Source organism: Papio anubis, unplaced genomic scaffold (genome assembly GCF_008728515.1).
Source record: "Papio anubis isolate 15944 unplaced genomic scaffold, Panubis1.0 scaffold136, whole genome shotgun sequence".
In the NCBI taxonomy this organism is placed as follows: domain Eukaryota; kingdom Metazoa; phylum Chordata; class Mammalia; order Primates; family Cercopithecidae; genus Papio; species Papio anubis.
The window spans coordinates 137,501-153,558 of record NW_022161314.1 but is presented as its reverse complement, the minus strand read 5'-3'; the positions used below and the strand labels follow the sequence as shown (position 1 = coordinate 153,558).

Here is a 16,058-nt window from a genome sequence, read left to right as displayed (position 1 = left end):
ATACATGTTTTATAATCAGCTTCATTCATTTTATGTATTATCAGTATTTCATCCTGAACTGCTTCTTCATTTGTTGTTAGATCTTCTCTTTTTCAGTCTTGGAGAATTTTGAGAAAAAAGCTGCTGCTCTCAAATACTGTTTTCTGTGGAGCCTCTTTTTATGCTGCAGATTCATCCATTTATGTTATCTCTTTACAGTGGCCACATCATTCACTCACTTGACATGCACGACATTCAATTATGTGCACTCAGCCAGAAATAGAGAATTTAAATAGTAGTGGTGAGTCTACCAGTCATTCCATTCAAGAAGGGTATGCCCTAGAGACGTAAAGTGTGAGGTATGTGATGCAACCTGCCATTCCCACGTTAGTCTCTCGTTGGGTATCTTGCAGAGCATAAGTACATCATCATTGTAGTGTTTAAAATCTCAGCCCGTACAACACAAGCCCATTACCTCAGCTAGCACTCAACGTAAGAATCACCCTAGCCATCTAGCCATCTGTTCAAACACTGTACATAAAAGTGACTACCTGCTCAACTGAGAATTGATGGGGCAGTCTCCAATATGATTATGCCTTCTCTAGAATTTTGTCAAGGGTGATTTTAGTTATATGTGATTTTTTTTCCCTTACTAACATTAGAACCTAACCCCATGTAAGATATGACCGCACCATATTCATCACAAAAGCCAGAGAAATAAACATAAATGTAAGATTACCGAGTTTAATGTAGGAAGGCGGGCTGAGTCGCTGCACAGCTTCACTGTGGCTCAGCCCTCACTGCAGACACCTACTGCAGCCCAAGGGTGTTCTCCGCGCTGCGGTTTAGAAGTGATGTGGGAGGAGAGGCCTACTCTTGGGTTTCCCTGCACAGCTGGCTTCAAATAATACTGGCTGAAAAGGACCCCAAGCTAATTGTCACCTTTTAGTCCCTGCACCTTCAAATTAAGGGTGTTACTGGAGTCCTACATTTCCAATAAAAATTCAGCTTTCTTGAGCCTAGGAAATGAGACCTCTCCACTTCTTCCTTTGATTTGAAATAGTTCTCCAAGTCTAACAGTTCCCTGATTTCCTAAAAACTTTTCAAAGGAAAATTGTATGTAGGTAGCAACTTACTCTAGTTTCCAGTGTTTCTGCAGGTTTCCTCCATTTGACATATAAAGGAAAATACCTTTTACACAATCCTGGCATTCCCTTATTTTCTCTTTCTTCTTTTTTTTTTTTTTTGCCATGTTGGCCAGGCTGATCTTGAACTCCTGACCCCAGCTGATCTGCCCGCCTTGGCCTCCCAAAGTGCTGGATCACAGGCGCAAGCCACTGGGTCCAGCTGCATTCCCTTGTTTTCTTAATAAGGAATACATTGATATATCATATTAAGCATGCTCAATTAAATTAAAAAATGTTTTGGGCAAAACAGCATCTATGAGCTGCAAATATCATTTATATTTAGAATGAATTTATAGTATGTCTTCTTGAACATTCTTGCCAAATACATAGCACAACTGAAAGCCCCTGCTAGCTGCAACTTCCTAACTGGATTCAGAATTTCAGTTGGATTTAACACCAAAAGGGGAAAAGATGACCTAGTCTAGATTTTTTGATGTGGTAAACACCATTAAGACATCCACAATACTTTTCATGAATCCTACAGAAACATTCTACAGAGGTAGGTAGTTCTAGGACCTTAATGATAAGTTAGTTCAAGTGCTTGGACATGCATTAATATTCTGACAGTTACTAAGTTTCTATTAGGTTCTGTCAATGGCATCTATGCCAGATTAAAAGGCATGAGAGAAGAAAGAATCCATTCTGCTCCTGGTGATGCCACCACCAATAGCAGACAGCAGTCGCCCCTGTGAGCTCCTACAGAGGGACATATCGCAGATAAACAGGGGCTCTAGTAGCAGCTACATGACAATGGGAGCAGACGATCATGGACTCTGAACAGTACTCATCCTTGCAGGGTCAAAGGCTTTCTGTAATCCTTACCTCTGGAAACATCATCTTCCTCTCTTTTGTTCCTCTATTCCTTCTAATGCGTAACCTTATTCCCTAAAAACCATATTCCTTCCTTTTTAAAACATGCAAAGTGGTTTCTGCTCCTGTCTCCCAACAGGACACTGATAAAAGCAGGTAAAATAAGTGATTTATCCATCCAGTCATGTTCAAAAATGCAAAATAGAATATAATTTGATGGGACTCCATGTTTCTGGACCTCAAGGGAATTCCTAAACATTTACTTAAGCTAGAACGAAAACAAAGGGGAGATAAGCAAATAGTTACTTGCTTATTTTTTCCAAAAAGAATCACAAAAAGATTAAATCATAAACTAGTCAAACTTTGGGTTAAACAGGTTAGGATGTAAGGGATAAAGGACAGAAATGACTATTACTAAAGAAAGAAATTGGTATATATATACATATACTGATAAGTCAATATTGTAATTTTAATGTCTTTATCATGTAGAGGTAAAAAAGGAAAAAAAATACTTTATAACAGTACCATATTTTTAGTTTAAGTGTTCTATGGTCCTGTATAATTTAGAATAGGGCTTATAATCTTAATTTTTACATCTTGTTTAGTTAGGAATGCATGAAAAACTTGAACGAGAACCAATTAAGTAGCAGAAATAAAAAGGAGTGTTGGGGAGAGCAAGAAAGGAAGAAAAGTTAAAAAAAATTTAAATACCAAAAAGAAGCCAAAGGTAAGGAGAAACAAATCCCAATATGTGAATAACCACGATAACCATACTGAAGCAATAAACTGTCCATTTAAATCCAGTAGCTGAATTAAAGAAAAAAAAAAAAATCTAACCACTTGTGGAGTACACATTTTAAAAAAATCTAAACCAGGACATAGGTTGAAAGTAAAAAAGACTGAGGGGTAGGTGATGGTGGTGACATACCAGGCAAATCCTTACCAAAACAGAGCTAGCGCAGTGCACCTACATTTTCTTTTTTTTTTTTTTTTAAGATACATGGTCTTACTATGTTGCCCAGGCTAGTCTAGAACTCCTGGCCTCAAGCAATCCTCCTGCCTTGGCCTCCCAAAGTGCTGGGACTGCAGGCGTGAGCCACTGTGCTGGACTGTGCCACTAATAAAATGGCCTGAAAATATATAAAGCAAAAATTGACAGAACTATAGGGAGCAACTGACACTATGGAATTCAACACACCCTCCTTACTTATTGATAGCTATAAAAGATAAAGTAGTTCAGATACTTGATTTTAATTTTACACCTAACAATTAGGGAATGCATATTCTTCCACAAGCACAAATGGAAAAACTGACTTATACTAGGCCATAAAGCAAATCTTAACTATTTTCTTCCAGACCACCATGTATGACTGCAATTCATTAAAGTCAGTAAAAATAAAAAAATTATAAATCTCTTAATATTTAGAAATTAAAAACATACTTCTACATAACTCCTGGTTAAAAAAGAAAGCATGAGTATTTTAAAAAATAGGAGTTCTAGACCTACCTGGCAATACAGTAAGACCTTGGCCTTTACAAAAAAATTTTTTTAATTAGGCAGGTGTCGTAGTAGATGCTTATATGCCTATAGTCCTGGCTGCTTGGGAGGCTGAGGTGGGAGGGTCACTTAAACCTACCCTGGGAGACAGAGCGAGACCCTGTTTCTTTAAAAACAAACAAACAAAACCCTACACATACCAAAACTTGTGGGATATAGCAAGTATCCCTCAAGGGCTTATATCAGAGAAGAAAGCTAAATCTCAATGAGCTACGCATCCAATTTAAGAAGTTAGACAAAGAAAGGAGCCCAAAGAAAATGGAGAAATAAAAAGCAGAAATTAATGAAAAAGATACAATAGAAAGGGCCAATAAAGGGGGTGGGGATGACAAGTTTAAGAAGTTTTCTTTTTGTTGTTGTTGTTTTTTTTTTTTAAGACAGAGTCTCACTCTGTTGCCCAGGCTGGAGTGCGGTGGTGGCATGATCTTGGTTCACTGCAACCTCCACCCCTCCCCGTGTCGAGTTCAAGCGATTCTCCTGCCTCAGCCGATTCTCCTGCCTCAGCCTCCCAAGTAGCTGGGATTACAGGTACCCACCACCGCGCCTGGCTAATTTTTGTATTTTTAGTACAGATGGGGTTTCATCATCTCGCCCAGGCTGGTCTTGAACTCCTGACCTCGTGATCCACCTGCCTCCGCCTCCCAAAGTGCTGGGATTACAGGTGTGAGCCACCGTGAAGAAGTATTTTTTATAATTCAAATCTGGTTTTGAAGTTTTAGTCTCCAAGAAGCCTTTGTGTTACACAGCAATTTTACTACATTTTAAAAATAGATGCTGTAATGTAAGTGGATTTACTTAGGTAAGTAGCTTCTAAATTGATAATGGGGTCCGGAGAAGGCAGAATTCTGAACTTCTGGCTATTGTCTACAAGTTGGGAGAGGAACCCCAGGATATGGTAACACAGATATATGTTTACACACAGATACATGTATACGATGTATCCAAAACAAAAACTAAAACCTTAAGGACAGTATTTTTAATAATAGTTATTGTCTTGGCATGTGCATTTTTCTGAAACGTACAACTGAAATACATCAGAAATTCTTTCTGTGAATAGGTGGGGTATAAGTTATAAATACATACACGTAAAAAGGACATTCAAATAACTAAGGATTATTTTGTAGTCCATTATACACTGAGCATAATTATGTCTCAATGACTGATACTACTTTTCAGCCTTCGGCACAGGAGAGTTATACAGCAACACCAGCAATAAAAATCTGATCACTCTAAGCAAATTCTCCTCTATCTGCTCAGCAGTATGTTCACCGATGCACTGATTGATGAATAACTGAAAGGATTAATGAAAGCCAACAAATCCTTTGGGATATTGCCAGGAAGGTACCAATACCGTATCAAGCTCTATGGAAAATTACTGTTGTCATTCTATTAAGTCCTTGCTTGCCCAGTGTCTAGCATTTAATGAACGTTCAATAAAAGTTCATTCATCTGAATGAAAAAATACAATGTACTTGTTTCCATAAAGCTATAAAGCTAAGAAACTTTCTCCACACTTGAGAATTTCACCATCAGCTCATCTTTAATATTTTGTTATAGTAAAACACAGCTTCAAGATTAGAAGTTGTTAAGTATTAAAGTCTTGCACAAACAAAAGAAGCAATCCTAACAAACTGCTGTGTAGCAAACTGCTAAGACAGCTAAGAGAAACATTTAAAAACTTTTCTGACGTTTACCTCCAGATTGTTAGGAATCGATAGTTGCAAAGACCAAGGGTGCATGCTGTGTTCACTCTGAATAGAAACAGAAAACATGGATGTGGCGGTGGCTCACACCTGCAGCCCCAGCTACTCAGAGGCTGAGGTAGGGGGCTAGGTGAGCCCAGGAGTTCAAGGCTGCAATATGCTATCATTGTGCCACTGCACTCCAGCCTGGGTGACAGAGCAAGACCCTGTCTCAAACATAACAAAAATATTCTTGAGCCTTTAGGTAACCAAAAGTAGTGTCAAAAGAGCCCCTGAAAATACCAATATGAACTCCTATTTTTAAAATACTGGAAGCATCGGAAAACAATTTATATCTCTTTATAGTTGATATATTAAAATAATTTAGATAAATTCCTCTTCTACCACTCATAAAGGCACCAACCTGTATCTTTTACCTGACAATTTCATTGACAGCTTTACTGTAGGTATCCTTTCCAAGACATGTTAGTTTGGTGAGTCTTACAACCTCTAGAAAACCTGCTATTGAGATCTTAAAAAAAAAAAAATTAAGGCCACAACACAAACGAAAAAATATATACACACATCCCTGTAGTTTCGTTCAAGAGATCTTAAGTGGGTCTAAGCTAAGGTTTTCATCTTACCATGGTCTATTCTTCTCTGTGGTACTAGCATTGTCATTTGTTTTGAAATAGTACGTCGGCAAAGGTTTCAACAGAAAAGTTCTGAGAAAAATCCATTCAACCATTTTGTAAATAATGTCAAGCACAATGTTGAGTGCTGTGAGAGAGCAGATATACAAACCAGGGTCCCTAAGCAAAAGCTGCTCACAGTGCAATTAAAATTACCATCTTTTTTTTTTTTTTAGACAGGGTCTCCCTTGGTCACCCAGTGGCGCCATCAAAGCTCACTGTGGTTTTGACCTCCCGGAGGTCAAATGATCCTCCCCTCAGCCTCTGGAGTAGGTGGGACTACAGGTGTAGATTTATTATTATATTTTAGAGATGGGGTTTTTCTATGTTGCCCAGGCTGGTCTCAAACTCCTGGCCTCAAGCGATCTTCCCACCTTGGCCTCCCAAAGTGCTGGGACTACAGGCACGAGCCACCTTGCAGGGCCAGAATTATCTGTTTTAAGTTCCCACTTGCCTCTTCTCCCCTCCAGGACTAGTACACATGCCTTAGCTTACTGTTGACAGATTCATGAGCTCTGTGCTCAAAACTTCTAAATGTCTGTTTTCACTTCAGTGGTTATCTTAAACACAAATATAAGCATATTCTGCGGCATCTGAATCACCATGTTGCATCTAAATAGTGCTATGTGGGTTCTGCATCTGAGCTTTCTTGCACCAAGACTCAGTAGGTTACTCCAACTGTCCAAGAAAATGAGACAAGAATAGAGCTGAACTTAAAATGCGATTGTATCTATGACTCTGGAAACTCAGTGACCTCATAGCTTACTCTTAAAGGGGGAACTGAGCCACCACATGGCCTAGGGGAGTGTTTACTTGACAAACTCAAAAAATCCCTTAACTTTTAACAATTGCTGTCATATTCCAAATACATTGGAAATTTAATTTCAGCAAAATACCAAGCACACAATCAAAAATTTAGACTGGCTTTGCTTGTATTTAATCTGTTTTAAATTTTATTTTATTTTTTTGAGACAGAGTCTCACTCTGTCGCCCAGGCTGGAGTGCAGTGGCACAATCTCCACTCACTGCAACCTCCACCTTCCAGGTTCAAGCCATTCTCCTGCCTTAGCCTCCAGAGTAGCTGGAACTACAGGTGTGCGCCACCACACCTGGATAATTTTTGTATTTTTTAGTAGAGATGGGGTTTTACCATATTGGCCAGGGTGTTCTTGAACTCCTGACCTCATGATCCGCCAGCCTCGGCCTCCCAAAGTGCTGGGATTACAGGTGTGAGTCACCGTGCCCGGCCAAATTTTATTTTATTTCTTTATTTATTGACACAGAATCTTGTTCCGTTGCACAGGCTGGAGTACAGTGGTATGATCTCAACTCACTTCAACCTCTGCCTCCTGGGTTCAAGCAATTCTTGTGCCTCAGTCTTCTGAGTAGCTGGGATTACAGGTGTGGGCCACAGCACAGGCCTTTTAAATTTTTAAAAAATATTTTTAAAGCAGCTCACTGTAGCCTCGAACTCCTGGTCTCAAGTGATCCTTGCACCTCAGCCTCCCCAGTAGCTGGGACTACAGGCATGCCACCACACCTGGCTAATTTTTATTTTTATTTTTAATTTAATTTAATTAATTTTTTTTTTTTTGAGACAGAGTCTTGCTCTGTCGCCCAGGCTGGAGTGCAGTGGCGCGATCTCGGCTCACTGCAAACTCCGCTACCCAGGTTCACGCCATTCTCCTGCCTCAGCCTCCCGAGTAGCTGGGATTACAGGCGCCCGCCACCACGACCAGCTAATTTTTGTATTTTTAATAGAGACGGGGTTTCACCGTGTTGGCCAGGATGGTCTCAATCTCCTGACCTTGTAATCCGCCCCTCTCGGCCTCCCAAAGTGTTGGGATTACAGGCGTGAGCCACCGGGCTGGTCCTATTTTTATTTTTCATAGAGACAGAATCTTACTCTGTTGACCAGGCTGGTCTCAAACTCCTGGCATCAAGCAATCCTCCTGCCTCAGCCTCCGAAAGTGCCAGAATTATAGGCAAGAGCCACCACGCCTGGCTGTTTTAGTTTTAGAGTGCTACACAAGTTGAGAGATAAGAGTTTATACTTATTTTTTATGTTTGTACATATTTAATTGTATCCTAACACAAGATAGGAATCTATCTGGTTTTCTTCTCTTACCAAGGGAGCACACACCACTCAAGATAGAGAAAGTGACTTAGCTTTTACTCCACGCAAGGCCCAGCTATCTACCTTAATTCTTTAGAGGCAATAGGCAATAGGCAATCTACCAGTAAACTATAAAGGTATTTTTAGCTGAATACTTTGGCTTTAAGTGGAAGGTCAATTGGGTACACAGACAATAACTCAATTTTTTAGGTCATCGAACTGATCTTCCAAATAGAAGAAACAGGTGATTTGGCCCACAGGAACACAGAAGTGACTGTGCACATTTTCTTCATGGTTAGGGACACTATCCATGCCACAGGCACTTAGCATTTACAGTCAATCCTGTATTTAAGAAGGAACATTATATTCCTAACACACTTTGGTTGATTTTAATGACAGCAGCTAAAACCAAAGCACCTTAAATAAATGTTTAATGTAGACAATCAATAAGAGAAAACGTTCAAGCTACCCTTAGTATTGTTAAAAGATACATTAGGCTTTTCCAAGTAGAAGTATTTACACTCTAGAAATCAACACTGCATACTTGGCAACACACTAACAGAACTTATCAAAGAAAATTACACAGCACACTACTGTGCACCAGAAGTTAATGCTAAGTTTGATGTCAGTGTTTAAGGCAAAACACCACAGAGAGGGACTTATTTTTTAGGGTTCCTAAATTTCAAGCAATAATGAACACAACAAGTATTTTTACAATAAGCAGGTGATACTTAATACTCTTTTTAAGATTGCAATCTTTAATATTTGTATTTTTTGCCCCCCAAATTCATTTTTTTGGTAATGTGCAAAAATATCTATTTTCCACTGGATATTCTCAAATCATGTGGTAACTTGGACTTTTACCTATGCTATATGTTATTTTCTCGCTTTTCAATTACTTTAACATCCTAACAGAAGCCCCCAACTCAAGAGAAGTTAACACAATTTTAAGAACATATGGAATGGCCTTAGAACACTAATCCAATTCCCAACTTAATTAGGACATAAGCGCAACATTAAGCAGAAACCCGCACGAAGGTCAAGCAGTAGACCAAAATCGTATTTAACGACAACACAACCTGATTTGTAAGAAAAATTGTTGATAAACAATTTAGGAAACAGGATACCTCGGCCCTTTCTCACTTCTCGGCCAGTCACACCTACCTAGGAGAGCAGGGCGGTGGAAATAATTACAATGGGAGAGACAAACACTAGCCTAGATAAATAGAAAGTCTTGATATTCATAATTTGAACCACACTGACACTCCTGGCCTATTCCCCTACATCAGGAAGACACAAGTGCGTTTAAAAAATATTCCTATGTTTCCAATAAAACCCTGATTAATTTCGTGAGTAAAATTTTAAAATTCCACCCTTTCGATTTTTAGTCGAGTACCATATCTGAGTCCCATTGACTGCAACCTTTTCCAGCACAGACTGCGCTGAACACTGCAGGTGATTCACCTCCTCTAGGCCTCGCCCCGCCGTGGGAGGCAAGCACCAGGATTCCGCCTTTACAGGTGAAGGCACTGAAGGCGGACTGTACCCACTGACCATGGTTACAAGGGTTGGCCCTGAAATACCAAGCCCGGCCCACATCGCGGCCCGCACACGAGGCTGCCTTTAGCGTAAACCGCACGCTTACAATACAAGTAGTTGGAGAGTTCTTCAGAGAAAAAAATCAAACTTCCTAAGCAAACTGACGCTCACAAAAAAACTTTAGGCTCTACGCCCAGACTGCGTCCCGGGCGCTCGCGTAAATGTAAGTGACTGAGGAACACCGCGACCCACGGAGGTGTTAGAAAAGGCACGATTCGGAGTAAACGCGGGGCACGCTGGAACTCCCAGTTCGTCGGCGCACCAGCCAGCCAGTGACTGCGGGAAGCCAAAGGTGGGGCGCAGGAGCCTCGGCCTCTTGCGCCTCCGCCCCGCATGCAGGGCGCGCCCCTCCGCCCGGCGGGAGCAGGCCGCCCGCCAGACCCGGACCCGGCCAGGGCCCAGGGCCCAGGGCCCAGGGCCCACGCCCCACGCCCCGCGCACTCACCTTCTGCTCCTCCGCGGAGGCTGCCTCGGGGACTTCCGCAGACATAGTGCTCCCTCTGCAGACGAGACGCCGGGAAAAGATGCGATTAGCCGGTGGCCGAGGCCACCCGGCAGCCTGCCGCCTCAGGCCCGCCCGCCGCCCGGCCCAACTCTCCCAGCGCCCGCCGGGCCGCCTCCGCCCGCAAAAATGGCCGCCGCCTTATGACGACACGGAGCCGCGAAGCGCTCCGCTGGCCAAGGCCCTCGCACGCCGGAGCCCGCCTGCCCCTCCAGCACCGCGCCCCTACCTACTTGACCCCGCTTCTCCCGCTCGCTGTTGTTCAAACACTTCCTTTTTTCCTTCAAAGGTCGCCGCTCCCGCCTCACCTCACATCCGTCTGTGGCTGCCTAATGCTTCCTGGGAATTGTAGTTTCTAAATGGAACCGCCTCTCCCCGCCCTTTCCTGCTCACTCTGGCCCCCTCGTTCTAGGAGCTTTTTATTTTACTCTTTCTATTTAACCAGCCTCGCCTAGTTCCGTTCTCCTCGCTCTCCGCTCTGTAGCCACACAGGCTGTCTTTTGGGCACGCCAAAGCTCCTTCCTCCATTCTGCCACGCCTTCACATCTCCAGTCCTACGTCTCCGCCTCAGAACCTTTCCTTCCTAAACCTCTACACTAGGCCACCTCTTAAAGGCCGTCACAGCTCTGTACAGTTCCTCAACAACACGAACTGTATCATTAGACAATTGTCGTGACTTTAGGTCACCTTTCCTGCTCAGATAAGCCACACCAGGGCAGGGATCTCGTCTGTAATTATTTATATTTTACTCTGAGGGTCCAGCACTTCCAAGATACCTAACGAAGGAATTCAGATTCATTTGTCCACTCCCAGGGGGTCCACTCCCACAAGCTTACCCAAACTGCTAGCATTGAGCTCCCCCAGTGACACTTTCCTTTGCCAAGTCCTGCGGCTTCATATTGAATCCTCATTCTACTTGATATCTGAATTTACTGTCAATGTTTGTCGGTTCCAACAAAATGTCCTTCAGAAACTTGGAAATAAGATTGCCCTCAAAGAGTTACACTAGTAAAAAAGCACAGAAAATGAATGCAATTTGGATAAGTTTGGAAACCATCGAAACTCAACCAGGATGTAGAATCTCAGACAGGAAGAATTGCACTAGAATTGCAACTAGAAAAACAAAAAGAGTTAATATTGCACTCCTTTTGGAGAAACGAAGGAAGGTGTTTGTCAGCCAAGGAAGTATTGAAAGTAAAATGGTTCAACAGGCCAACTGTTTGACAAAGATACCCCTTAAGAATGTCTCACGCTGGGCTAGCTGAGAAACTATAAGATCAATGACATATTTGTTCTCATTCTATACTCACAAAGTAATATACTGAAAATTTGCCTTTCCCTTAAGCAGAACTTCAGAGAGAAAGAAGAATGCACTAGTTAGGCCAACTGGAGCATTTAACAATTGTATTTTTATTAATAAATTGACTGGCATTCTAGTATATGTCCTATATCAATGTATTTGTGAACTTAGGTTAAAATCTGATAGACATACACTTATGATGAAATGCAGCCTCAAGAAAATTGTTGTGGCCAGGCACAGTGGCTCACTCATAATCCCAGCGCTTTGGGAGGCCAAGGTGGGCAAATCACTTGAGCTCAGGAGTTCAAGACCAGCCTGGCCAACATGGCGAATCTCTGTCTCTACAAAAAGAAAAAAAAAAAGGTTTTTTTTTTCTTTTTCTTTTTCAGACAGATCACCCAGGCTGGAGTGCAATGGTGCAATCTCGGCTCACTGCAACCTCTGCCTCCTGGGTTCGAGCAATTCTGCCTCAGCCTCCCAAGTAGCTGGGATTACAGTTGCCCACTATCACACCCAGATAATTTTTTGTATTTTTAGTAGAGACAGGGTTTCGCCGTGTTGTTCAGGCTGGTCTCGAACTCCTGGCCTCAAGTGATCCACCCGCCTTGGCCTCCCAAAGTGCTGGGATTATAGGTGTGAGCCACCACACCTGGTCTTTTTTTTTAATTGGCTATGTGACCTTGGATAAAAAGAATCTGTTTCTGATAGTGACACTCGCAGGAGGGGAAGTTTGAATTTCTGGAGGGCAGACTTTGGTCAAATGGAGAATTCACCATGGGCAACGCTCCACTATGAGGACTGCCTGGAAAGTCATTCTTTCCCAACTAACACCACTCTGCATCATTATGAACCTTAATGTGTAAAACTGCACACTGGTCCCCAGCACCCTGTTTCTCAAAACTCTCTTCTCTTGATCTCCAGGATACTATTGTCTCATGGATTTCCTCCTACTTGACCTCCCTGTTGCATCTTAACCTGCCTCTTAATGGGAGGATTCTAACAGTTCTGTACTTGGATCCCCTTCTCTTCTAGGTTTATACAGCCTCCAGGAAATAACTTCCACCTTCATAGCTTTTTTTCTTTTTTGAGACAAAGTGTCACTCTGCCACCCAGGCTGGGGTGCAGTGGCACGATCTCAGCTCACTGTAATCTGCCTCCTAGGTTCAAGTGATTCTCCTGCCTCAGCTTCCCAAGTAGCTGGGACCACAAGCACATGCCACCATGCCTGCCTAATTTTTGTATTTTTAGTAATTGTAGGCCAGGTGTGGTGGCTCACACCTGTAATCCCAGCACTTTGGGAGGCTGAGGTGGGTGGATCACGTGAGGTCAGGGGTTCGAGACCAGCCTGGCCAACATGGTAAAACCCTGTCTCTACTAAAAATACAAAAATTAGCTGGTTGTGGTGGTGGGCACCTGTAATCCCAGCTACTCGGGAGGCTGAGGCAGGAGAATTGCTCAAACTTAGGAAGCGGAGGTTGCAGTGAGCTGAGATCACATCACTGCACTCCAGCCTGGGCGACAAGAGCGAAACTGTCTCAAATAATACTACTAATAATAATTTGTAAAGACGGGGTGTTGCTTTCTTGGCCAGGCTGGTCTCAAACTCCTGGCCTCAAGTGCTCCGCCTGCCTCAGCCTCCCAAAGTGCTGGGATTACAGACTTGAGCCACTGGGCCCACTGGACATTCATAGTTTCAACTGCCATCTAGGGATACCTTCTTTTTTGTGGCTTCATTTTATTGTACTTCTAGATACTGCGTTTTTCACAAATTGAAGGTTTCTGGCAACCCTGCCTCCAGCCTCTATAGGCACCATTTCTTCAACACCATGGGCTCACTTTGTGTCTGTGTGTAACATTTGGGTAATTCTTGCAATATTTCAAACTTTTTCATTATTATTACATGTATTATAGTGATCTGTGATCAGTTATCTTTGATATTACTATTGTAATTTTGGGGGAGTACCACAAACCACTCCCAAATAAGACAGTGAACTTAACCGACAAATGTGTATGCTCTGACTGCTCCACCAACCAGCATTCCCCTGTCTGTCTCTCCTTGGGCCTCCCTATCCCCTCCTGAGACACAACGATATTGAAATTAGGCCAAATAGTAACCCTACAATGGCCTCTCAGTGTTCAAGTGAAAGGAAGAGTTGCATATCTCTTCCTTTAAATCAAAGGCTAGAAATGGCCAGGTGCGGTGGCTCATGCCTGTAATCCCGGCATTTTGAGAGGCTGGGGCTGGTGGATTGCTTGAGTCCAGGAGTTTGAAACCAGCCTTGGCAATATGGTAAACTTCATCTCTACCAAAAATACAAAAATTAGCCAGTCTCATAACCTGATCTCTAAATAAACAAATAAATAGATTAAAAATTTTTTAAAAGCTGGAAATGATTAAGCTTAGTGAGGAAAGCATGTCAAAAGCTGAGACGGCCAAAAACTAGGCCTTTTGTGCCGAAGAGTTAGCCAAGTTACGAATGCAAAGGAAAAGTTATTGAAGGAAATTGAAAGTGCTACTCCTGTGAACACATGAATGATATGAAAACGAGAAAGCCTTATTGCTGATATAGTCCAAGTTTTAGTGATCTGTATAGAGAGCAAACCAGCCACAACATTCCGTTAAGCCAAAGCCTAATCCAGAGCAAGGGCTTAACTGTCTTCAATTCTATGAAGTCTCAGAGAGGTGAGGAAGCTGCAGAAGAAAAGAATGAAGCTAGCAGAGGTGAGTTCGTGAAGTTTAAAGAAAGAAGCCATCTTCATAACATAAAAGTATAAGGTAAAGTAGAAAGTGCTGATGGAGAAGCTGCAGCAAGTTATCCAGAAGATCTAGCTAAGCTAATTGACGAAGGGGGCTACAGTGAGCAACAGATTTTCAGTGTGGACAAAATGACCTTCTGTTGGAAAATGTTATCCAGGACTTTCATACTAGAGAGAAGTCAATGCCTGACTTCGAAGCTTCAAAAGACAGGCTGACTGTCTCCTTAGGGGCTATTGCAGCTGGTGACTTTAAGCTGAAGCCAATGCTCATTTACTATTCTGAAAATCCTAGGGTTCTAAATCTGCTCTACTTGTGCTCTGTAAATGGAACCACAAAGCCTGGATGACAGCACACCTGTTTAGAACATGGTTTAGTTTGGTTTAGTTATTATTTTAAGCTCACTATTGAGACCTACTGCTCAGAAAGAAAAAAAATCCTTTCAAAATATTATAGCTCATTAACAATGCACTTTTCTAAGAGCCCCAAAGGAGGTGTACAAGGAGATTAATGTGTTTTCATGCGTTCTAACACAACATCCATCTTGTGGCCCAAAGATCAAGGAATAATTTCAACTTTCAAGTCTATTTTTTTTTCTTTGAGATGCAGTCTTGCTCTGTTGCCCAGGCTGGAGTGCAGTGGGTGCAATCTCAGCTTACTGCAGCCTCTGCCTCTTGGGTTCCAGCGATTCTCCTGCCTCAGCCTCCTGGGTAGCTGGGATTTGCAGGCACTTGTCACCACACCTGGCTAATTTTTTAATTTTTAGTAGAGACGGGGTTTTGCCATGTTGACCAGACTGGTTTCGAACTCTTGACCTTAGGTGATCCGCCTGCCTTGGCCTCCCAAAATGCTTCAAGTCTTAATGGGAAATCCATTTGGTAAAGCTATAGCTGTCGTATACAGTGATTCGTCTTATAGATGTGGGAAAACTAAACTGAAAACCTTCTGGAAAGAATTCACCATTCTAGATGCTATTAAGAACATTTGTGATTCAAGGGAGCAGGTCATTGTATCAACATTAACAGAAAGTTGGAAGAAGTTAATTCCAACCCTCATGGATGACTTTGAGGTATTCAAGACTTCAGTGGAGGAAGTAACTGCGGATGTGACAAAAAGAGCAAGAGAACTACAAGTGGAACTTGACAATGTGACTGAATTACTGCAATATCATGATAAAATTTGAATGGATGAAGAGTTGCTTCTTATGGATGAGCAAAGTAACTGGTTTCTTGAGATGGAATTTACTCCCGATGAAGATGCTGTGAATGTTGTTGAAATGACAACAAAAACTTCATTCGTACTCATTACCAACCTCTCTTCATCCTCCTCTCCCCACTTCCTTCGCAGCTTCTGGTAATCACCATTCCTCTCTCTACCTCCATGAGATCCACTTTTTTTTTTTTTTAGCTCCCATATGAATAAGAACATGCTACATTTGACTTCCTCTGTCTGTTTTATTTCACTGAATATAATGACCCCAAATTCCATCCAGTTGCTGCAAATGACAGAATTTCATTCTTTTTTATGGCTGAATAATATTCCATTATGTATGTATACTACATTTTCTATACCTATTCATCCATTGATGTACACCTAGGTTGACTCCATATCTTGGCTATTGTGAATAGTGCTGCAGTAAACATGGGAGTGCAGATATCTGTTTGACACACTGATTTCCTTTCTTTCCTTCTTCTTCTTCTTTTTTTTTTTGAGACAGTCTCACTCTGCCAACCCAGGCTGGAATGCAGTGGCTTACTGCAACCTGTGCCTCCTGGGTTCAAGCGATTCTCGTGCCTCAGCCTCCTGAGTAACTGGGATTACAGGATGCACCACCACACCTGATTAATTTTTAGACAGGGTTTCACCAGGCTGGTCTCG

The 16,058-nt window shown here is 42.2% G+C and overlaps 1 protein-coding gene across 5 annotated transcripts in view; it reads right to left on the bottom strand.

Annotated features, from left to right (window-relative positions):
- LOC116268507 (cAMP-regulated phosphoprotein 19) overlaps nt 1-16,058 on the bottom strand; it is a 36,785-nt gene that overhangs the window by 11,777 nt on the left and 8,950 nt on the right. The window contains exons 1-2 of one of the 5 annotated variants that reach the window (XM_031661356.1): nt 10,359-10,450; nt 10,069-10,123 (exon numbers count right to left, since the gene is read on the bottom strand). The exons of 1 other annotated variant lie outside the window; for it this stretch is intronic. In XM_031661356.1, the coding sequence (XP_031517216.1) occupies nt 10,069-10,113 (45 nt within the window). In that variant the 5' untranslated portion in view covers nt 10,114-10,123; nt 10,359-10,450. Of the gene's footprint in view, nt 1-10,068; nt 10,124-10,354; nt 10,451-16,058 lie in introns of those variants that run through there. 3 more of the 5 variants (XM_031661357.1, XM_031661355.1, XM_031661354.1) reach the window with 3 other exon arrangements.